Genomic DNA, 25,405 nt, shown 5'->3' on the forward strand with positions numbered 1-25,405 from the left:
GCAGAGATAAAGGAGGGATATGGTGACTAAATCACAGAGAAAAATACATAATACAGTATATCTTTGTGAAAATCCTATATTAGATAAAACCTGACGCACCAAGCCCCCTCAGGTTATAGAATATAGGGATAGCAGGTTGAGTGAAAGACACGAAATGGACACCACTCAGTTATCAAATGCACACACAGATAGTCACAGTTTGTACAATGCAGAGGTTATTACTGGCAATAATACTGCACTGGACTATCTTACACAGCTATATAACAATAGATATAACAGTACACAGTAAGAACTGGATGTATATCACAGGGTAATTGTACTAGAAAACCCTGACTAAGTGCACTCTTTCTTAACTAACACTGACTAAAAAAGGCAGGTAGAATACTTAAGTGTCATGTAAAGGCACAGCGCTGACAACCAGGCGGCTTTACACAGGAGGATTTGCCCAAGCAGTCCCAGGAACAGTGAGCTGAGGGATAATGGCGCCGCAGACACTGACAGGGAGTGAGGGAGAGACAGATATGCAGCTCCAGGGCGGGAACACTTGCTAGAAATGGCGCCCTGAGGCTGGGGGAGGGGCTTCAGGTCTAAGCCTTATCCCCTCTGCTGGCAAAACCACCGGGTACTGTGGGTGATATAAGAATTGGTTTAGAGAGAAAACCTGACCTGCGCCCATGCCCTGGTGATCTAGTGGGATCGCCAGTATCCACCACCAGCGCGCGCGGCCCGCCTCCCACTGACCGCGCCGGATCGCGATAAAGACCGGGTCCCGCAAGCGGGACTCACTTACCACCTCCCGAAGTGCGGCCACGCGATCCTGGAGAGCCCCAGCCATGTGTGTCTAAAGTGAAGAAAACCGGAGCCTCCGCTGTAGGTACCCAGCAACCAGGGCTCGGTAGTGTACAGCGCCGCTGGGGAGAGCTGGAGCTGCAGCAGTGAATGTCACAAGACATTTACCACCGCTGCTGCCCTTGAAGTCTTCACTTTTTACCTCATTAAAAAGCTTTTCTTAGGGCTGCTTGGAGCAGCCCCTCTGTTAAGTGCCTTCTTACTGCAGCACCAACTTACAAAACTGAGCTCCTGTGCTGGGATGCGGGGTGATATAGGAGGCGGCGCTATGTATTCTGGGAACAGTCAGAGCTTTGGGCCTGTTGGTGCCTCGGATCAAGATCCTACTCTACACCCCATTGTCCAATCCTTGTGGAGCCCAGTGTACCCCGCAGCAGAAATACAAACGTTAATGACATGTCGTTATCGTTTATTTTTAGACTGTAATCATCCAGTGTGTATGGGGGCAATATTCATGACTGATGAATGATGCGCGCTCCCGCACGCCATTCAGTGATCACCAATATTGAGCTGACATGCAGCTTAACCCGTCAATGTCGGGCTGAGCTGCATGTTCAGGAATGCCGGCGGCGATGTCACTGATCGTTATCGTTGAACGATAACAATCAGTGTGTACGCACTATGGGGGAATTCAGTTGATCACAGGAGCAATTTTGTTAGTAGTTATGCAAAACCATGTGCACTGCAGGGGGAGCAGACAGAACATGTGCAGAGAGAGTTATATTTGGGTGGGGTGTGTTCAAACTGAAATCTAAATTGCAGTGTAAAAATAAAGCAGCCAGTATTTACCCTGCACAGAAACAAAATAACCCACCCAAATCTAACTCTCTCTGCACATGTTATATCTGCCCCCCCCTGCAGTGCACATGGTTTTGCCCAACTGCTAACAGATTTGCTGCTGCGATCAACTCTGAATTATCCCCTACAGTATATCGTTCATCACCTGTATTTCCCCCGTCGCCTAGTGTGTTTCCACCTTTAATGTTTGATTTGCTTGTAAGAAACATATTTGGTATATAAGAATTGTATAATCAATGTGTCATTAGCTTGCAATTCTGATTTTGCTTGGTCTGTATGGACGTACATAATAAATCTTCAAGGAGACGTCACCGTGTTTTCTTTCCTGCCGTAACACATTGAAACTCAAACACCGATATATAGAATAAACAATAGTAGGTTTTAATTAATATTCACTTAATTATCACAACCATTCAGTCCCTCAAATCCCTATACTGGAAAGTAGATGATTATCTGACATCTTGTACATTGAAAATCAGAGCAATAAAACTACACAATATTACACTGTAGCATTGGTACATACAGCAGAATACTGAGTCTCAAAAAGAGAGATCTTTATAGCGTCATCCTCTAAACTCAGGATACAAAAGTACAGGGAGAATACATTATTTATATACACAGATACAGGGTGCGCCGATTTTACATCACATGATTTTTTGTTTCAAAAACATCAAGGTGTTTAATGCATTGGTAAATAACTTTGATAATTGACATTTTTGCCAGTCGTGTTTTAAGAATTCAATATATATTTGTTTTACCAGGGATGTAGAGTTATGCTGCATTCACACCGCAAATGCCGGGTCCTACCCGGTAAGACAAACGTGTACTTACCGGGTGGGATCCGGCATTTGCGCTCCGTTGCAGGCTTCCCGACCCGGCAATATACCGGGTCGGTTGCCATGACAACGGAGGCCGCAGCAGCAGCAGGGGCGGGGGTGGAGGCGGCGTCGGGAGATGAGCTCATCTCCAGCGCCGCCTCTCCCTATCTTGTGAATGGGAACCGTGTCGCATCGACACGGCTCCCATTCACACCGCACCTGACCCGGTAATCAACCCGGGTAAAACCCTTCTTTTTTACCGGGTTGATTTACCGGGTCAGGCGACCCGCTAAATCGCCCAGTGTGCTTTCACATCGCACACTGACCCGGTTCGACACGGCAATATGCCGTGTCGGTACCGGGTTATTTGTGCGATGTGAAAGGGGTATTAGAGTCTATATCCAAGCTTTTACTGGTAATTGGCATACTATGCAATATGGACCATAGTCCTTTCACCTTTGATCAACTGCTCTACTAATAGCGCTTTCAGATGTCGGACCCAGGTCCCAGCAGCTTCAGACCCTTTCACATAGCAGTTTCGACCAAAGTTGGTGCCTTTCACACTCAACCCGGGTCACCAAACACTGTGATGTGATGTAAAATGGGCTTGTGACGGATGCAGCCATGCCAGTGTCACGTTGCGTATTTTTTGGCCAGCCTGTTCCTGCATTCAATATGAAAGTCCAAGATGCAGGATATAACCGAGTGTGACCCTCTACGGCCCACTGCCTGCATGCTCAATGGAGTGGTGTATCCCCTACTATTGTGGACATTAACAGGACAATATATGGTTAAATGCTGAACTTGTCATCTACTATATGTATTTAGTTAATTGTCCCTCTTTTTATATGGTTGTTCCTTTCATGGAATATCTTTCTAGCCCTGATTTGCTCCCTACAGAATGCCTATGAAATGTATATGTGCGATTGTATTGTATTGTGCTTGTTGTCAGGTGTGTGCCCAGCCAGGTAAGCTGGACATCTGGCTGTGTGATAAACAGGAAGTGCAGGGCTGACCCCTCTCTTTCGCAATCCCCCTTCACAGGAAACAGCAGTCGGCTGAAGGGTTTCTAACATTACAAATTACTACAAAGGGTTAAATGGACGAAGGTTATAACCTCAGGGCAGCCAACCTTCCTATCTCCATAATTAGTGCCTATTGTTCTGGATGGACTTTCAGCAGACACCCAGGCACCATCCCCACAGGGGGTCCACTGGTATCCCTGGACACTTTAAAATATTAGGATTGAAAATCCCACCAATCCCAGTAGCATACCTCCCAACATGACCCTCTCCAGGAGGGACAGAATGCTCTGCTTCTGGACTTTTCTCTTCATTTATGATTGCCATCACCTGTGCGGAAACACCTTTCTTATCCATTAACCTGTTCAAAACAGGTGATGGCAATCATAAATTAAGAGGAAAGTCCAGAAGCAGAGCATTGTGTCCCTCCTGGAGAGGGTCATGTTGGGAGGTATGCAGTAGAGGTGTCCCCTATCTCAGACAAGCAGCAGAGGTTTTATAATGTGACATGCCAGGGTTTTGGGAGTCAGTTGAGTGAAGCACCTGCCTTGTGAGGAGTTTTGGAAGAGGCTCGGACCCGGGTCGTTGTGCAGTGTGAAAGCCTCTGACCTGGGGTATTCAACCCGGGTATCAGAAAAAGGTGCTGATTGGCTGTTTATGTGTCTGCTCAGAACAGTCCCCAGACCCTCCTTTTATTTCCTGTGAGGACCCCGGGTTCATGTGTGCATTATTCTCGCCTATCGCTCATCTCCGCCTTGAGAAAGGCAGCGTTTAACAGTGCCGCACGGTGCCCCACGTGTCACTACCAAGTCATTTCAATTAAATATATTAAAGTTACAGTATTTTAAAAGAACTGTGTATTATTGTTTTACTTGGCTATCTGTTTACTTTATCATTTTTATAGAAATCCAAATTAAATCCAAAAAAAATGTGATTTCAATAAAAAAATATCTGTTTTCAATAAAGCAAAAATCTTATTTATTTTATTTGTTGAAAAATCATTATTTTTTCACAACCTGCACAGACATATACACCACCTGGAGCACCAGGGACACCACATATAGGACAGTCCTTACCCCTCACTGGTGATGTGTCCTGATGGTGTGTGACTGAGCTTTTATCTCTCTCTAGCACATACCTCTCTGATATACCTGTTATATCCTCCCATTGCTCTGGGCACCTGCCCCCTGCAGTATATAATAGGTATTACATACACATATATATACACATACTGGGGACACCACATATAGGACAGTCCTTACCCCTCACTGGTGATGTGTCCTGATGGTGTGTGACTGAGCTTTTATCTCTCTCTAGCACATACCTCTCTGATATACCTGTTATATCCTCCCATTGCTCTGGGCACCTGCCCCCTGCAGCATATAATAGGTATTACATACACAGATATATACACATACTGGGGACACCATCAGGAGCACCAGGGACACCACATATAGGACAGTCCTTACCCCTCACTGGTGATGTGTCCTGATGGTGTGTGACTGAGCTTTTATCTCTCTCTAGCACATACCTCTCTGATATACCTGTTATATCCTCCCATTGCTCTGGGCACCTGCCCCCTGCAGCATATAATAGGTATTACATACACAGATATATACACATACTGGGGACACCACCCGGAGCACCAGGGACACCACATATAGGACAGTCCTTACCCCTCACTGGTGATGTGTCCTGATGGTGTGTGACTGAGCTTTTATCTCTCTCTCTAGCACATACCTCTCTGATATACCTGTTATATCCTCCCATTGCTCTGGGCACCTGCCCCCTGCAGCATATAATAGGTATTACATACACAGATATATACACATACTGGGGACACCACCTGGAGCACCAGGGACACCACATATAGGACAGTCCTTACCCCTCACTGGTGATGTGTCCTGATGGTGTGTGACTGAGCTTTTATCTCTCTCTAGCACATACCACTCTGATATACCTGTTATATCCTCCCATTGCTCTGGTCACCTGCCCCCTGCAGCATATAATAGGTATTACATACACAGATATATACACATACTGGAGACACCCCATATAGGACAGTCCTTACCCCTCACTGGTGATGTGTCCTGATGGTGTGTGACTGAGCTTTTATCTCTCTCTAGCACATACCTCTCTGATATACCTGTTATATCCTCCCATTGCTCTGGTCACCTGCCCCCTGCAGTATATAATAGGTATTACATACACAGATATATACACATCCTGGGGACACCATCAGGAGCACCAGGGACACCACATATAGGGCAGTCCTTACCTCTCACTGGTGATGTGTCCTGATGGTGTGTGACTGAGCTTTTATCTCTCTCTAGCACATACCTCTCTGATATACCTGTTATATCCTCCCATTGCTCTGGTCACCTGCCCCCTGCAGTATATAATAGGTATTACATACACAGATATATACACATCCTGGGGACACCATCAGGAGCACCAGGGACACCACATAAAGGACAGTCCTTACCCCTCACTGGTGATGTGTCCTGATGGTGTGTGACTGAGCTTTTATCTCTCTCTAGCACATACCTCTCTGATATACCTGTTATATACTCCCATTGCTCTGGTCACCTGCCCCCTGCAGTATATAATAGGCATTACATACACAGATATATACACATACTGGGACACCACATATAGGACAGTCCTTACCCCTCACTGGTGATGTGTCCTGATGGTGTGTGACTGAGCTTTTATCTCTCTCTAGCACATACCTCTCTGATATACCTGTTATATACTCCCATTGCTCTGGGCACCTGCCCCCTGCAGTATATAATAGGTATTACATACACAGATATATACACATACTGGGGACACCATCAGGAGCACCAGGGACACCACATATAGGACAGTCCTTACCCCTCACTGGTGATGTGTCCTGATGGTGTGTGACTGAGCTTTTATCTCTCTCTCTTGCACATACCTCTCTGATATACCTGTTATATCCTCCCATTGCTCTGGTCACCTGCCCCCTGCAGTATATAATAGGTATTACATACACAGATATATACACATACTGGGGACACCATCAGGTGCACCAGGGACACCACATATAGGACAGTCCTTACCCCTCACTGGTGATGTGTCCTGATGGTGTGTGACTGAGCTTTTATCTCTCTCTAGCACATACCTCTCTGATATACCTGTTATATCCTCCCATTGCTCTGGGCACCTGCCCCCTGCAGCATATAATAGGTATTACATACAGATATATACACATACTGGGGACACCATCAGGAGCACCAGGGACACCACATATAGGACAGTCCTTACCCCTCACTGGTGATGTGTCCTGATGGTGTGTGACTGAGCTTTTATCTCTCTCTCTAGCACATACCTCTCTGATATACCGGTTATATCCTCCCATTGCTCTGGTCACCTGCCCCCTGCAGCATATAATAGGTATTACATACACAGATATATACACATACTGGGGACACCATCAGGAGCACCAGGGACACCACATATAGGACAGTCCTTACCCCTCACTGGTGATGTGTCCTGATGGTGTGTGACTGAGCTTTTATCTCTCTCTAGCATATACCTCTCTGATATACCTGTTATATCCTCCCATTGCTCTGGGCACCTGCCCCCTGCAGTATATAATAGGTATTACATACACAGATATATACACATACTGGGGACACCATCAGGAGCACCAGGGACACCACATATAGGACAGTCCTTACCCCTCACTGGTGATGTGTTCTGTTGGTGTGTGACTGAGCTTTTATCTCTCTCTAGCACATACCTCTCTGATATACCAGTTATATCCTCCCATTGCTCTGGGCACCTGCCCCCTGCAGCATATAATAGGTATTACATACACAGATATATACACATACTGGGGACACCATCAGGAGCACCAGGGACACCACATATAGGACAGTCCTTACCCCTCACTGGTGATGTGTCCTGATGGTGTGTGACTGAGCTTTTATCTCTCTCTAGCACATACCTCTCTGATATACCTGTTATATACTCCCATTGCTCTGGGCACCTGCCCCCTGCAGTATATAATAGGTATTACATACACAGATATATACACATACTGGGGACACCATCAGGAGCACCAGGGACACTACATATAGGACAGTCCTTACCCCTCACTGGTGATGTGTCCTGATGGTGTGTGACTGAGCTTTTATCTCTCTCTAGCACATACCTCTCTGATATACCTGTTATATCCTCCTATTGCTCTGGTCACCTGCCCCCTGCAGCATATAATAGGTATTGCATACACAGATATATACACATACTGGGGACACCATCAGGAGCACCAGGGACACCACATATAGGACAGTCCTTACCCCTCACTGGTGATGTGTCCTGATGGTGTGTGACTGAGCTTTTATCTCTCTCTAGCACATACCTCTCTGATATACCTGTTATATCCTCCCATTGCTCTGGGCACCTGCCCCCTGCAGTATATAATAGGTATTACACACACAGATATATACACATACTGGGGACACCATCAGGAGCACCAGGGACACCACATATAGGACAGTCCTTATCCCTCACTGGTAATGTGTCCTGATGGTGTGTGACTGAGCTTTTATCTCTCTCTAGCACATACCTCTCTGATATACCTGTTATATCCTCCCATTGCTCTGGGCACCTGCCCCCTGCAGCATATAATAGGTATTACATACACAGATATATACACATACTGGGGACACCATCAGGAGCACCAGGGACACCACATATAGGACAGTCCTTACCCCTCACTGGTGATGTGTCCTGATGGTGTGTGACTGAGCTTTTATCTCTCTCTCTAGCACATACCTCTCTGATATACCTGTTATATCCTCCCATTGCTCTGGTCACCTGCTCCCTGCAGTATATAATAGGTATTACATATACAGATATATACACATACTGGGGACACCATCAGGAGCACCAGGGACACCACATATAGGACAGTCCTTACCCCTCACTGGTGATGTGTCCTGATGGTGTGTAACTGAGCTTTTATCTCTCTCTAGCACATACCTCTCTGATATACCTGTTATATCCTCCCATTGCTCTGGGCACCTGCCCCCTGCAGCATATAATAGGTATTACATACACAGATATATACACATACTGGGGACACCATCCGGAGCACCAGGGACACCACATATAGGACAGTCCTTACCCCTCACTGGTGATGTGTCCTGATGGTGTGTGACTGAGCTTTTATCTCTCTCTCTCTAGCACATACCTCTCTGATATACCTGTTATATACTCCCATTGCTCTGGGTACCTGCCCCCTGCAGTATATAATAGGCATTACATACACAGATATATACACATACTGGGGACACCATCAGGAGCACCAGGGACACCACATATAGGACAGTCCTTACCCCTCACTGGTGATGTGTCCTGATGGTGTGTGACTGAGCTTTTATCTCTCTCTAGCACATACCTCTCTGATATACCTGTTATATCCTCCCATTGCTCTGGGCACCTGCCCCCTGCAGCATATAATAGGTATTACATAGAGGGGAGGAGGATGGTGGCAGGAACTTGTGTCAGGTCTGATATTATGGTCTATTATTAGATGAGAGCACTCTGTTACTGCCTTGACCCCTGTACCTAGTGTCTACACACTGCAGAATAAAAAAAATAGGATTTTAATACCTACCGGTAAATCCTTTTCTCTTAGTCTGTAGAGGATGCTGGGGATGCTTCAAGAACCATGGGGTATAGACGGGATCCGCAGGAGACATGAGCACACTATAAGACTTTGAATGGGTGTGAACTGGCTCCTCCCTCTATGCCCCTCCTCCAGACCCGTTATAGGAACTGTGCCCAGGGAGATGGACATTTAGAGGAAAAGGATTTATTTAATTATTTTAACTGAGGTGAGATACAGACCAGCTCACCCTAGTAACACGCCGTACAACATGGCATTCAACAAACAACGAATGCAACGGCATGACCAAGAACAGTCACAGACTGACTGAACTCAACGCAACATGAGCGTAACTATGACCAAACTGCAGATACAGCCCGCACCGGGACGGGCGCCCAGCATCCTCTACGAACTAAAAGAAAAGGATTTACCGGTAGGTATTAAAATCCTATTTTCTCATAAGTCCTAGAGGATGCTGGGGATGCTTCAAGAACCATAAGATTTATACCAAAGCTCTATAACGGGCGGGAGAGTGCGGATGACTCTGCAGCACCGATTGACCAAACAAGAGGTCCTCCTCAGCCAGGGTATCAAACTTGTAAAACTTCGCAAAGGTGTTTGAACCCGACCAAGTAGCAGCTCGGCAAAGTTGTAACGCCGAGACTCCCCGGGGCAGTCGCCCAGGATGAGCCCACCTTTCTGGTAGAATGGGCTTTCACCGACTTCGGTAACGGCAATCCTGCCGTAGAATGAGCCTGCTGAATCGTATTACAAATCCAGCGCGCAATAGTCTGCTTAGAAGCAGGAGCCCCAATCTTCTTGGTAGCCCACAGGACAAACAGAGCCTCCGTTTTCCTAATCTGCGCCGTTCTGGCAACATAGATCTAATAAGCTCTGACCACATCGAGAGACTTTGACTCCGCCAAGGAGTCAGTAGCCACTGGCACCACAATTGGCTGGTTAACATGAAATGATGAAACCACTTTTGGCTGAAATTGTTGACGAGTTCTCATGGAAAATCAAATAGGGGCTTTTGTGAGACAAAGCCGCCAACTCAGACACTCGCCTTGCAGACGCCAAGGCCAACAACATAACCACTTTCCAAGTAAGGAATTTTAACTCAACCTTGCACAAACGTTCAAACCAATGCGATTGCAAGAATTGCAACACCACATTAAGGTCCCATGGTGCCACTGTGGGCACAAAGGGAGGTTGGATGTGCAGCACGCCTTTTACGAAGGTCTGAACTTCTGGAAGGGAGGCCAATTCTTTTTGAAAAAAGATCGACATGGCCGAAATCTGTTCTTTAATAGAGCCTAACTTTAGGCCAGCATCCACACCTGCTTGTAGGAAATGGAGCAAATGCCCCAGGTTAAATTCTTCCGTAGAAGCTTTCTTGGCTTCACACCAAGACACATATTTTTTCCAAATATGGTGGTAATGCTTAGCCGTTACTTCTCTTCTAGCCTGAAGAAGTGTGGGAATGACTTCACTGGGAATACCCTTTCGGGCTAGGATTTTGCATTCAACCGCCATGCCATCAAACGCAGCCATGGTAAGTCCTGATACACGCACGGCCCCTGTTGTAACAGGTCCTCCCAAAGAGGAAGAGGCCAGGGATCTTCTATGAGCAACTCCTGAGATCTGGATACCAGGACCTTTTTGGCCAATCCGGAACAATGAGGATCGCCTGAACCCTTGTTCTTCTTATAATTTTTATCACCTTTGGAATGAGTGGAAGGGGAGGGAACACATAGACCGACTGAAACACCCACGGTGTCACTAGGGCGTCCACCGCTATCGCTTGAGGGTCCCTTGACCTGGAACAATATCTCTGAAGTTTCTTGTTGAGGCGGGACGTCATCATGTCCACCTGAGGAACTCTCCAACGACTTGTCACTTCTGCAAAGACCTCTTGATGAAGACCCACTCTCCCGGAAGGAGATCGTGTCTGCTGAGGAAGTCCGCTTCCCAGTTGTCCACCCCTGGAATGAAGACCGCTGCCAGAGCGCTGGCATGTCTTTCCGCCCATTAAAGAATCTTCGTGGCCTCGGCCATCGCCGCTCTGCACTTTGTTCCGCCTTGGCGGTTTATGTACGCCACTGCTGTCACGTTGTCTGACTGAATCAAGACCGGCAGACCTCGAAGATGTTCTGCTTGCAGTATGCCGTTGTGGATGGCTACTAATTCCAGAATGTTTATGTGTAGACAAGCTTCCTGACTTGACCACTTTCCCTGAAAGTTTCTTCCCTGCGTGACTGCTCCCCAGCCGCGGAGGCTTGCATCCGTGATCACCAGGATCCAATCATGGGGGTAAATTTACTAAGGTTGGAGATTTTTAGAACTGGTGATGTTGCCCATAGCAACCAATCAGATTATCTCTATTATCTGCAAGAAGCAGCTAGCTAAATGTTAAGTGGAATCTGATTGGGTGCCATGGGCAACATCACCAGTACTAAAAATCTCCTACCTTAGTAAATATACACCATGAATCCCGAACCTGCGTCCCTCCAGAAGGTGAGAACTGTGCAGCCACCACAGCAGGGAAATTCTTGTCCTTGGAGATATAATTATTTTCCGGTGCATGTCCAGGTGAGACCCGGACCACTGGTCCAGCAGGTTCCACTGAAACACCCTGGCATGGAAGCTGCCATACGGAATGGCCTCGTAGGCCGCCACCATCTTCCCCAGCAACCGAGTGCAGCGAAGAACCGACACCTTTGCCGGTTTCAGAATCTGTTTTACCATGTTCCGTATTTCCAGAGCTTTTTCTACTGGAAGAACCACTCTTTGCAATTCTGTATCCAGAATCATACCCAGGAACGACAGCCGTGTTGTTGGATCCAACTGTGATTTTGGCAAATTTAGGAGCCAACCGTGTTGTTGCAGAACTGTCAGTGAAAGGGCAACATTCTTCAACAAATGCTCCTTTGACCTCGCCTTTATGAGGAGATCGTCCAAGTACGGGATAATTGTGATTCCCTGCTTGCGCAGGAGAACCATAATTTCCGCCAATACTATCGTGAAAATCCTCGGAGCCGTGGACAGACCAAACGGCAACGTCTGAAATTGGTAATGACAATCCTGCACAGCAAATCTCAGGTAAGCCTGATGCGGAGGATATATGGGGACATGTAAGTAGGCATCTTTTATGTCGACCGACACCATAAAATCCCCCTCCGCCAGACTGGAGATCACTGCTCGTAGGGACTCCATCTTGAACTTGAATTTTTTCAGAAAGAAATTGAGGGATTTTAAGTTCAGAATCAGTCTGGGCCATTCGGCTTCGGGACCGCGAATAGGCTCGAATAAAACCCTTCCCCCTGTTGAGACGGGGGTATCGTGACAATTACTTGATTTTGACACAACTTTAGTATCGCAGCGCTTACTATCTCCCTTTCCAGAAGAGATACTGGTAAGGCCGATTTGAAAAAATCGGTGAGGGGGCACGTCTTGAAACTCTTAACTTGTACCCCTGGGTTACTATGTCTACTATCCAAGGATTCAGGTCCGAGTGCACCCAGACCTGATTGAAGAGTTTGATACGTGCCCCAACTGGTGCAGACTTCTGCAACGGAGCCCCAGTGTCATGCAGTGGATTTGGTAGAAGCCGGAAAGGACTTCTGCTCCTGGGAACTTGCCACAGCCTGTGACCCCCAAGGAAGGAGGACCCACATCGTTTTTTTAATTTGTTGGCCCGAAAGGACTGCATCTGATAGTGAGGCGATTTCTTCTGCTGTGCAGGAAAATAAGGTAAAAAAGATGACTTACCCGCTGTAGCCATAGACACCAGGTCAGTGAGGCCGTCACCAAACAAGACCTACCTACGGTAAAGACTCCATCACCTTCTTAGAATCAGCATCAGCATTCCATTGCTGAATCCACAATGCTCTCTTAGCAGAGACTGCCATGGCATTGGCCCTTGATCTTGAAAGGCCAATATCCCTTACTGCTTCTTTTAAATATGCTGCAGCGTCCTTGATATGACCCAAGGTCAAAAGCACACTATCCCTGTCTAGGGAATCTACCTCAGATGACAAGTTATCCGCCCAGTCCTCAATAGCGCTACTCACCCATGCCGCAGCAACAGCGGGTCTGAGTAGCGACCCTGTAGTGACATAAATGGACTTCAAGGTATTTTCCTGCTTACGATCCGCAGGATCCTTCAGGGCTGCAGCGTCGGGACAGAAGCGCTACCTTTGGATAAACGCGACAAAGCTTTGTCTACCGTGGGGATTGACTCCCAGCTGTCCCTCTCCCAAGAGGGAAACGGATATGCCATTGGAATTCTTTTGGGAACATGTACCTTTTTGTCTGGATTTTCCCAAACTTTTTCAAAAAGTGCATTCAGTTCATGAGAGGGAGGAAACTTTACCGTAGGTTTCTTGCCTTTAAACATACAGACCCTCGTATCAGGAACAGCAGGGTCCTCAGTGATATGTAAAACGTCTTTTATCACCACAATCATGTACTGAATACTCTTAGCCAGTTTTGGATGTAATCTGGCATCACTATAGTCGACACTGGAATCAGAATCCGTGTCGATATCCGTATCTGCTATTTGGGCAAATGCACGTTTCTGCGACCCCAAAGGGGTCTGGACCTGTGACAAAGCATCCTCGATGGATTTCACCGTGACTGGTTCTTAGACTCAGATTTATCAAACCTCTTAGCCAACTTAGTCACAGTTGTATTTAAAACACTCAGCATATTGACCCAATCATCCGTCGTCGGTGCCGACACTGTCACTCTCACAGAACTGTCAGTCCCCATGCCAGCCTCCTCCTGGGAAGAGCATTCAGCCTCAGACATGTCGACACACACATGTACTGACAGCCACAAGCACACTGGGCTATAGGGGACAGACCCACAGCAGAGGCTGTTAGAGAGACACAGAGAGAGTTCTGCCAGCTCACTCCCAGCGCCTATCCTGGTTCTGAAGTTAGCAATAATACTGCCCAGACCTGCTAGCACTTTTATATATACTATAATTCACCAATTATGAGTGCACCCCCCCATTTTGCACCGTTGCTTGCACAGCAGTGTGGAGGATCAGGGCCAGCGTCTCTGCAGCCTTCTGTGAAGAGAAAAAATGGCGCTGGTGAGACATGGGGCGCTTAGGTCCCGCTCAAAAATCTTTATACTGGCGGGGGTCCCTAACAAGTGCCTGCGGCACTGTTATATTGCTTGCCAGTGTATTTGAGGCTGCCCAGGGTGCCCCCCCTGCGCCCTGTAGTGCCGCGATCTGTGTGGGAGCATGGCACGCAGCGCGGCCGCTACACGGTACCTCAAGCCATCTTCTGCCGTCACTGAAGTCTTCTGATCTTCTCATACTCACCCGGCTTCTATCTTCAGGCTTTGTGAGGGGGGTGACGGCGCGGCTCCGGGAACAAGCAGCTAGGCGTACCATAGTGATTGAACCCTCTGGAGCTAATGGTGTCCAGTAGCCTAAGAAGCAGAGCCCTTGAACTCATAGAAGTAGGTCTGCTTCTCCGTCCTCACTCCCACGCTGCAGGGAGCCTGTAGCCAGCAGGTCTCCCTGAAAATAAAAACCTAAATAAAGTATTTTTCTGAGAAACTCAGTAGAGCTCCTCAGTATGCCTCCAGTGTCGCTGGGCACAGAATCTAACTGGGGTCTGGAGGAGGGGCATAGAGGGAGGAGCCAGTTCACACCCATTCAAAGTCTTATAGCGTGCTCATGTCTCCTGCGGATCCCGTCTATACCCCATGGTTTTTGAAGCATCCCCAGCATCCTCTAGGACGTATGAGAAATAAAGGCAAAACAAATATAACCCAATTACAGTGAGGACAGTAATACAAACTAGGACCATTCACCTTCTGGGTCATAAAACAGAAACAGAGGCCATGAAACACCCAGGTCAGGAGAAATACTATTCCTAATTAGTTTTTTCTTGAAATAAATTCCACTTGTAAACACATTTCTCCAGTGTAAATAAAGGAAGCATTTGTGAACCATCTAATGTCTGACATTTCCAACAATCAGAGCTTGACAATAGCTAATCTGTGTGACTTCTCTGATGTCTAACAAGAGATGATTTAGCTGTAAAACATTTCCCACACTCAGAGCATAGAAATGGCTTCTCACCTGTGTGACCTTTCTGATGGGCAACAAGATTTGATTTCTGTTTAAAACATTTCTTACACTCAGAGCATGGAAATGGCTTCTCACCTGTGTGAATTCTCTGATGTATAGCAAGATGTCTTTTTAGTTTAAAACTTTTCCCACAGTCAAAACATGGAAATGGTCTCTCGCCTGTGTGACTTCTTTGATGTGTAACAAGATGTGATTTGTGTGCAAAACATTTCCCACACTCAGAGCATGGAAATGGCCTCTCATCTGTGTGACTTCTCTGATGTACAACAAGATCAGTTTTCTGTGTAAAACATTTCCCACACTCAGAGCATGGAAATGGCCTCTCACCTGTGTGACTTCTCTGATGTGTAACAAGATGTATTTTTCGTGTAAAACATTTCCCACACTCAGAGCATGGAAATGGCCTCTCACCTGTGTGACTTCTCTGATGTAGAACAAGATGCGATTTCCGTGCAAAACATTTTCCACACTCAGAGCATGGAAATGGCTTCTCACCTGTGTGACTTCTCTGATGGCTAACAAGATGTGCTTTGTGTGCAAAACATTTCCCACACTCAGAGCATAGAAATGGCTTCTCACCTGTGTGACCTTTCTGATGGGCAACAAGATTTGATTTCTGTTTAAAACATTTCTTACACTCAGAGCATGGAAATGGCTTCTCACCTGTGTGACTTCTCTGATGTATAGCAAGACGTCTTTTTTGTGTAAAACTTTTCCCACAGTCAAAACATGGAAATGGTCTCTCGCCTGTGTGACTTCTTTGATGTGTAACAAGATGTGATTTGTGTGCAAAACATTTCCCACACTCAGAGCATGGAAATGGCCTCTCATCTGTGTGACTTCTCTGATGTACAACAAGATCAGTTTTCTGTGCAAAACATTTCCCACACTCAGAGCATGGAAATGGCCGCTCACCTGTGTGACTTCTCTGATGTGTAACAAGATGTATTTTTCGTGTAAAACATTTCCCACACTCAGAGCATGGAAATGGCCTCTCACCTGTGTGACTTCTCTGATGTATAACAAGATGCGATTTCCGTGCAAAACATTTTCCACACTCAGAGCATGGAAATGGCATTTCACCTGTGTGACTTCTCTGATGTATAACAAGCTGTTCTTTTCTTGTAAAACATTTCTCACACTCAGAGCATGGAAATAGCTTCTCTCCTGTGTGATGTTTCTGATGTTCAACAAGAGAGGATTTCCATGTAAAACATTTCCCACAGTCAAAACATGCAAATGGCTTCTCGCCTATTTGAACTCTCTTATGTCTAATAAGAGATGATTTCTTTGAAAAACATTTCCCACACTCAGTGCATGGAAATGAACTCTCACATGCCTTAGCTGGCTGATGGGTAATAAGCTTTGTGTTCTCTGTAGAGCATTTGGCATCTATAAAAGAGGGAAACATTTTATCTACTCTAAGAGCTGTACTTAATGTACCAGGAGAACGTTCCTCATTAGAAGTAGGATCAGATAATACATCTGCACTATGGGGTACTCGATGTATAATTGGGGTATTGAGGAGTTTTTCCAGAGAATCTTGTTTGATGTCATCATCTTCTATTTCACAAACTGGAGATAAGATTAGATTTTCCTTTGAGATATTCCTGCTGTTACGTCCATCTGCTGGGAATAAAATTATTATATAAATGATGCCCCATAAATTTCATTTTCCAAGAAAGACTCTTGTCAAACACCCTTAAATTATCATTAAATGGATAAATTCAAGGTACAATGTAAAACCCATCACCTGGCATTTTATGCAGGTGTGGTATAATAGAGTGTGTCTAGTTAGACAGTCAAAAGGTTGACATGAAAATGCTCGACATAAAAAAGGTAGACACCATTTTATATTTTTTTTTGCATTTTTGGGGTTTGTGTGGATAGTTGTCATCTGGGACCCCCAATTGTTAAAAGGCATCTCCTCGCGGGGGTCGCCAAAAGTTTTAAACCAACTCTATGCCAACATGGACAGAGAAGGTATGAAAAAGCCCAAAAACATGTAAAAAGTTTAAAAACCTGTGTCTACCTTTTTTATGTCAACTTTTGACCCTGTCAACCTTTTGTACTGTCTACCTTTTTCATGTTGACCTTTTGACCTTGTCGGCCTAATGTCTGTCTAACATATGGCATCTATCTATTGACTGTCTAACTAGACACTGTCTATCTTCTGGATACAGTTTTATGCTCTATTATGCTTACAGCAGGATTTACATCTTTATTGTAATTATTTCTGCTGGAATTCACTTTGCAATATCAAAGCCATGTGTGGTGAGAATAAAGTTATAATATGTGCTGTCCAATATTACATTATTGTATAAAATGAAAGCTGAAACATGTGACACATTCCTGCTTCCCCCAGGCTTGTGCTATGTCCAGGAGACCTATAAATGCTGCAATGCAGAGGATTTACCATGTTTATATGTTTATGTAACATTTACAATATGACAGCTTGTATTAGACCCAGAGTAATGCATCTTACCCAGTTACATGGGGACAAGCACCATCCTCTAGGCTACTTCAGCTTCACATTGGACCCTGTGACGGAGCTTACACTTACATGCAGAACAGCAATATCAGAATTGTTCTTGTATTAGAATGTATAGAAATGGTTTTATTTCACCTAGATGGATCAATAGCATGTGTCCTATATATGACCGCATGTATGCACAAACCTGGGTGAAGAATTGATGCTCATGAAGCCAAGATGTTAGATAAGGATCTCTAATCGTGTACCAGTCATACATGTTTGGGGGTAGGAAATTGCATCCTTCATCCTCAAACAAGTCAGACCTAGCTAGTCTTGCTAGGCCATAAAGTGAAAGTAGAATTTCAACTTTTAAAGAGAATGGAATGTCACATCCCCCTCCCCAATCTATTTGCAGACAGCTATGTAGAGAAAGCATATGATATCTTCATATCCAGTGTCCAGCATTGAGCTACTTAAAAATCGGGAAGGTGGCAGGGTTTGAAGCTGGAATAAGTACCAGCCTCCCTTAAGAGTCAGTGTTCATTCTCATGGGGTGCAGCTGCGGCTGGAGGTGAATCGATGAGCTCAAACTGTGCAATCACCTACAGCAGGATCATAAATGAGTGTGTGTTAGGCTTCTGAATTATTATCTCCTATGATTTTTTCTGGGATTTATGTACTTTATGTCTGTCAGTATTTGTAATTTTTATAACCATACCTTGGATGATTTTGTTCAAATTAAAAGATCATTAATTCTAGCGTATTCTCCGTGCCTCTTGGTGAATCTACAAACCTGTGCGGCCAAAGCTACTAGTGAAGTGTGAGTGAGTGTGCAATTAATAAATCTGGATGCAGATAGCTGCAGGGGACTGTCTGGTGTCCATACATTGATGTTTTTGGATTCTTCTGCTGGTGGCAGTAACCGGGTTTTCATTAACCAAACTTACTGAGTTAACCACAAGTCACTGGTGATGATTTTCATATTAATGTATCTGGGAAAAAAGCCGGCCTGTCATGACAGACCCTATAGCCTGAGACATGAAACCATGTAAGAGAGGGGTAGCCATTGCTGTACCCTTGGAAGATAAAACCAGTGACATAGTACTATGACATTCTGTCCATGTGCATGTCCCACATGCTGTCCAGCAAACAGCCTGTGCCAGACAAAATATGGGACAGCCAATAGACTGACCAAATGAGAACGCACACTGGCTGTCTGGACATTTTCTCACTGCTTTTGAGATGACTATAACACACCATCAGCAAGTTCTAACCTTACTACAAGCCATGCTGCTCCCAGCACACATCTCAATAAATGTCAGGCACACAAAAGTAGAAAAAATGTATTGGCCATAGTAACAGACTGGCTGATGAAGCTGCTAAGCAAGCAGTCTCCATCCAAAGCACATCTTACAAAGACTGCCACATAAGCCCACTGTATTTTCCATGTAGTTAACTATCAATAACACAAGATGTTAACCAATACTGGTACTCAGTTTTACTGCCAGAGAGCCCCTCTCGGACATCCTCATGTATTGCTTCTCATTTCCACCAGTACAGCAGGAAAATCTGCTTCAGTAGAGCGTGGAAAGTGGTCTTCATCCTCCAAATCTCCATCCAAACCAGTACCCGCAGACGGATTAGGTGGGAGGTTTTTTTTAGAAACAGAGGATTGGGGGGGAAGGTCTTAAAGTATTACCTAAAACAGAGTCAGTGTTAGACGTGGATATAGCACAGTCTTAATAATAGTCAAAAATGTAGGTTAGGAAATCATTAAAATAATAACTGTTGTCTGATCAGTTAGCCATCAAGGAACAGCAATGTGACTCAGCTTGTAGTAGATGAAGACTGGGTTTGGCATACTACAGAGGAAGTAACAGCCTCACAGAAGCAAAATGGAGAACGGTAGATTGCAGAGAGCAGGCACAGCTGTGACCTCAGGTCATTGTGGATCACCAGTGAGATACAGGGGGAGGTGTCAGTGTTGACCGACTCAGTCATCTGAGGAAGGGGCAGATGCTCCACACTGTGGATGGGGAAGCCACAACTCAAAGTCCCTGCACTGAAGTGCAGCCAGAGGTGCCGTATTTACAGCAGGAAGAACTGGCAGTAAATTGCCAGTACATCTAATCTCTGAGGCTTAATGGCTCGTCTCCAGGTTCCTGCTTGTGTTCTGCACCTCAGCTCCTGCTTCAGTGTCCCTACACTGGACATTCTGCTAACCTGCATCAGTATCATTACACTGGACACTCCACTAAACTGCATCAAAATCCCTACACTGGACATTCCGCTAACCTGCAGCAGTGTCTGTACATTGGACATTCCTCTTACTTGCATCAGGATCCCTACACTGGACATTCCGCTAACCCGCATCAATGTCCCTACACTGGACATTCCGCTAACCCGCATCAGTATCACTACAATGGACACTCCACTAACCTGCACCAGGATCCCTATACTGGACATTCCGCTAACCCGCATCAGTGTCACTACACTGGACATTTTGGTAACCCGCATCAGTGTCGCTAAAATGGACATTCCGCTAATCCGCACCAGTGTCCGCACACTGGATATTTCACTAACCCACATCAGTGTCCCTACGCTGGACATTCTGCTAACCTGCATCGATGTCCATAACACTGGATATTCCGCTTACCTGAATCAGTGCCTCTAACATTGGATATTCCGCTAAGCTGCATCAGAGTCCCTACTCAATGTATTCCTCTACTCTGCATCAGTGTACCTAGACTTGATATTCCACTAACCTGCTGAGTCCCTACGCTAGATATGTCAGTAACCTGCATCAGTGTCCCTACACTGGACATTCCTCTAACCTGCATCAGTGTTCCCATACTGGACATTCTGGTAACCTGCATCAGTGCCATATACGGGACATTCCGATAACCATCAGAGTCCCTTCACTGGACATTCCGCTAACCTGCATCAGTGTCCATACACTGGATATTCTGGTAATCTGTATTAGTGTCCCTAACACTGGTAGTTATATGTATACACTACCAGTCAAAAGTTTGGACATACCTTCTCATTCAGTGGTTTTGAATTTTTTTCTACATTGTAGATTAATACTGAAGAGGTGAGTTTTCAGGGAACATTTAAAGTTTTGGAGACTAGAGGAGAGTCTTATTGTGCGTGGGAGGGCATTCCACAGAGTGGGTGAAGCCCGGATAAAGTCCTGTAACTTTGAGTGTGAACAAGTAATGTGTGTGGATGAGAGACGCAGATCTTGTGCAGAGCAGAGAGGTCAGGTAGGGAGCTATTTTGAGATTAGTGAAGAGATGTATGTTGGTGCAGTTTGGTTAATAACCTTGTATGTAAGTAAAAGTATTTTATATTTAATATGGTAGAATACTGGTAACCAACGGAGGGACTGACACAGTGGATCTGCAGACGATGAACGTCTAGCGAGGAAGATTAGTCTCGCAGCTGCATTCAGAATGGATTGTAGTGCTGAGAGCCTATGTTTGGGAAGACCAGTCAGTAGACTATTACAATAATCAATGCAGGAGATAATGAGAGCATGGATTAGAGTTTTTGCTGTGTTTTGTGTAAGATATGGTCTTATTTTGGATGTTTTTTAGATGTATGTAACATGAACTTTAGAAAGATTGAATGTGGGGAACAAAGGACAGTTCAGAGTCAAGGATGACACCTAGGCAGCGAGCTTGTGGGGTAGGGATGATTTCTGAGTTATCAACAGTGATAGAGATATCAGATTGGTAACTACTATTGAAATATAATTAATTCTGTTTTGGAAATGTTAAGTTTGAGCTGGCGAGATTTCATCCAAGATGAAATGGCAGAAAGGCATTCAGTGACACGGCCAGTGACACGGCCCAATACAGATGGTGACAAATCTGGGGAGGATAGGTAGATTTGAGTATCATCCACATACAGATGGTACTGAAATTCAAAAGAGTTGATTAGTTTGTCAAGAGATGTGGTATAGATAAAGAAAATCAGAGGACCTAAGACTGAGCCTTGCGGTACTCCAACTGAGAGAGGTAGCGAAGAGGAGGTGGAATCATAGAAACGAACACTGAAGGAGCGATTAGATAAGTAGCATGAGAACCAAGAAAGGGTTGTGTCCTGAAGACCTAGGGATTGCAGTGTTTGTATGAGAAGAGAGTGGTCAACAGTGTCAAAAGCAGCAGAGAGATCAAGGAGAATAAGTAGTGAGTAATGGCCTTTAGATTTAGCAGTGACTAAATTGATCACCACCTTAGTCAGTGCTGTCTCTGTGGAGTGTTGGGCACGAAACCCTGACTGAAGTGGGTTCAGTAGGCTGTGTGAGTTAAGAAAGTGTGTGAGGAGAGTGTAGGCAAGTCTCTCAAGTAGCTTGGAGGGGCATGGGAGCTGAGAGATGGCACGGTAGTTTGAGAGAAACTTAGGGTCAGAGTTTTGTTTTTTCTGAATGGGAATAATCACTGCATGCTTGTACAGAGAAGGAAAGATACTAGTAGAGAGAGATTACAGTTAAGGTTGGGATGAGCACAGCAGACAGAGCTTTACTAATTTGTGAGGGTACAGAGTCAAGGGGAGAGGTAGTAGAGTAGGCAGATGAAAAGAGTGCAGACACTTCATCTTCATTTGTAGGATCAAATGAAGAGAAGGTGTTAGAGGGTTCAGGAAGGGAATTGAGCAGGTCACAGGCTGTGGATCTTAACAATCTTATCCTTGAAATAGAAAGCAAGATCTTGCGCACTGACAGTGGCTGGTGGGTTGGGAGAGGGAGGGACAAGAAGTGATTTAAATGTATTAAAAATTTGCTTGGGGTTAGAGGCTTGATGTTGAGATTTGTCTGCTACTTGAACTCTGTGAAGAATTTATGTGGGCTCTAATCTGAGGTCCTGTTAGGTAGCAGTTTCTGAGGCTGGTAACTCGAATTTATCCTCTGCAACAGAGGTTACTGTTGGTCTTCCTTTCCTGGGGAGGTCCTCATGAGAGCCAGTTTCATCATAGCGTTTGATGGTTTTTGCAACTGCACTTGAGGATACATTCAAAGTTCTTGAAATTTTCCGTATCGACTGACCTTCATATCTTCAAGTATTGATGGACTATCGTTTCTCTTTGCCGAGTTGAGTGGTTCGTGCCATAATATGGATTACAACAGTAGTCAAATAGGGCTGTCCACTGTGTACTAACCCTACCTCTGGGAACTCCTTCAAGACTGATGGAAAACCATTCCAGGAGACTACCTGATGAAGCTAATTGAGAGAATGCCAAGAGTTTGCAAAGATGTCATCAAAGCAAAAGAGGGCTACTTTGAGGAATCTAAAATATAAAACATATTTTGATTTGTTTAACACTTTCTTGTTTACAACATAATTCCATGTGTTCTTTCATAGTTTTGATGTCTTCAGTATTAATTTACAATGCAGAAAATAGTTAAAATAAATAAAAACCATTGAATGAGAAGGTGTGTCCAAACTTTTGACTGGTGCTGTATATAATAAGATTTTACTCACCGGTAAATCTATTTCTCGTAGTCCGTAGTGGATGCTGGGGACTCCGTAAGGACCATGGGGAAAAGACGGGCTCCGCAGGAGACTGGGCACTCTAAAGAAAGATCTAGTACTATCTGGTGTGCACTGGCTCCTCCCTCTATGCCCCTCCTCCAGACCTCAGTTAAGGAAACTGTGCTCGGAAGAGCTGACATTATAAGGAAAGGATTTTGGAATCCCGGGTAAGACTCATACCAGCCACACCAATCACACCGTATAACTTGTGATACACTTATCCAGTCAACAGTATGAACAACAACAGAGCATCAACAATGGATGCCAACATAACCCTTTATTAAGCAATAACTATATACACGTATTGCCGAAAGTCCGCACTTGGGACGGGTGCCCAGCATCCACTACGGACTACGAGAAATAGATTTACCGGTGAGTAAAATCTTATTTTCTCTAACGTCCTAGTGCAGGGCTGGCCAAACCGGTCCTCGAGATCTACCAACAGTTTAAGTTTTCCAGGCCTCCTGGTGACCTGTAGAACTGTCAGTTAGGAATGAATGTAGCACATCTTAATTAGTAATGACTACACCTGTGCACTAGTGATGGTGTAGGAGCTTCCGCAGTATAGCAAATATATTGATTCACGCTTTTTCGCATTGATTAAGATATTTACTGTTAATCACAAAATGTGTTCATGTATCCTTAAATATATTGTACAGATATATTCAGAAAACTATACCCCGAATATCTTGTTTAAAGCATGAATTGTTCAAGGACAAGTCAACACCAGATGTATCCAAGGCTAATTGGGAAGAATGTTGAAGAATGTTTTGAGTTTATGTCCGAAAGACTGATAATCATGAAGCAATAAACTATATTCAAGAATGTTCTAATTGCTAATTATAATCTTGTATGACAATTGATGTATTTCAGGTTCTGAGACATACATGGTGTATTCTGATTGGCTAAATGTATTGGCAAGCCTGATTTCTTTTTGTCTTTAAGCTATAAAAAATAAACCTATTACGGCCCCTAGGGCAGGTCAGAGATGGTCTGCTTAGGTTACACATAATCCTGTGTCATCTTTTCATCAACTGACCTCCAACCGGTTGCTAAAGGAACAGAATTCTGACTGATTACTGAAGAGAGTTAATAGACCAGACCTGAACAGGTTAAAATACCCTAACATTTTGGGAGCATCGTCCGGGATATTCCAGCATCTCCTCCACTGGCAACAAATCCTCTGATCTTTCAGGAACCGCTGATATAAAAAAAAAACGGTAAGTGAGATTTAATGTGTAGATTTCTACCTGCTCACTTGACTCAGCGTTTCTTGAATGAATCTGGGGAAGTCCAGTCGGGAAGATCAGAGAATATCTTAAAGATTGAGTTTTTAGGCACTTAAGAAGAGTAGAATCCAAAGACTTTATTACTAACCTTTGGGCACTTCATTGATCAACCAATACTTAGATAATTTAACAAGAGTGCGCCCAAACAAGAGTCATACTTTTCTCCTTGTACACATATCAATAGCTTAAAGAACCCAGTGTCAGAAGAAATTTTTTAAGGTACCATACATTTATGTTATATTGTTGAATTGTGGGTAAATATCTTCAGCTAATTTGTCACAAGTGTACAGGGGGAATTAATCAAATATCCAGAAAAATGTTACATTTTTAAAAGGTGGCGTATGGCCAAGGTGTATTCTAATGCTGATAAACAGTTTGAATTGATAAATAACTAAAGAGATGTATGCAAATCTTGTACCTGTGTTGTTGTGTTAAGAAAATACAAAGGGTCTGTAGTACCGAGATTGGTGGCAATTACAAGCACTGAAGTTTCATTTGGTTATGCGGAAAATGATGATGAATTTTATTGTAAAATAGGTTGTCATTTAAAAAGGGAATTGTTGGAACAATACATTGAGAATGATTGGTCTAACATCATAACCTATTGGCCTAGGAACCACATAATCCCAGGTCTAAGACCCATTTGCCCGTACAGCCTCAAACAGCTGCCGTGCACACAGATAACAGATATAGCATTTATTGTCATCCTTGTTTTTGGATCCTTGCACTGTTGTATGTACTCTGTCAATATGCTTTTGAAAAGGTGGGGGGGAGTCGGGTGTCTGCTGAATAATGAAACCAGTGTCAGTAACTAGATTCTCCTGCACACATTGTACTGTATATATTGTATGTCCCTATGCAAG

General features: G+C 44.6%; 1 protein-coding gene across 1 annotated transcript in view; it reads right to left on the reverse strand.

Annotated features, from left to right (window-relative positions):
- LOC135057099 (uncharacterized) overlaps positions 1 to 25,405 on the reverse strand; it is a 240,399-nt gene that overhangs the window by 102,914 nt on the left and 112,080 nt on the right. Inside the window, exon 6 of the mRNA XM_063963000.1 lies at positions 15,147 to 16,872. Coding sequence (XP_063819070.1) covers positions 15,147 to 16,872 — 1,726 coding nt within the window. The remainder of the gene's footprint in view (positions 1 to 15,146; positions 16,873 to 25,405) is intronic.

The sequence above is a fragment of the Pseudophryne corroboree genome, chromosome 3 (genome assembly GCF_028390025.1).
Source record: "Pseudophryne corroboree isolate aPseCor3 chromosome 3, aPseCor3.hap2, whole genome shotgun sequence".
NCBI lineage: Eukaryota > Metazoa > Chordata > Amphibia > Anura > Myobatrachidae > Pseudophryne > Pseudophryne corroboree.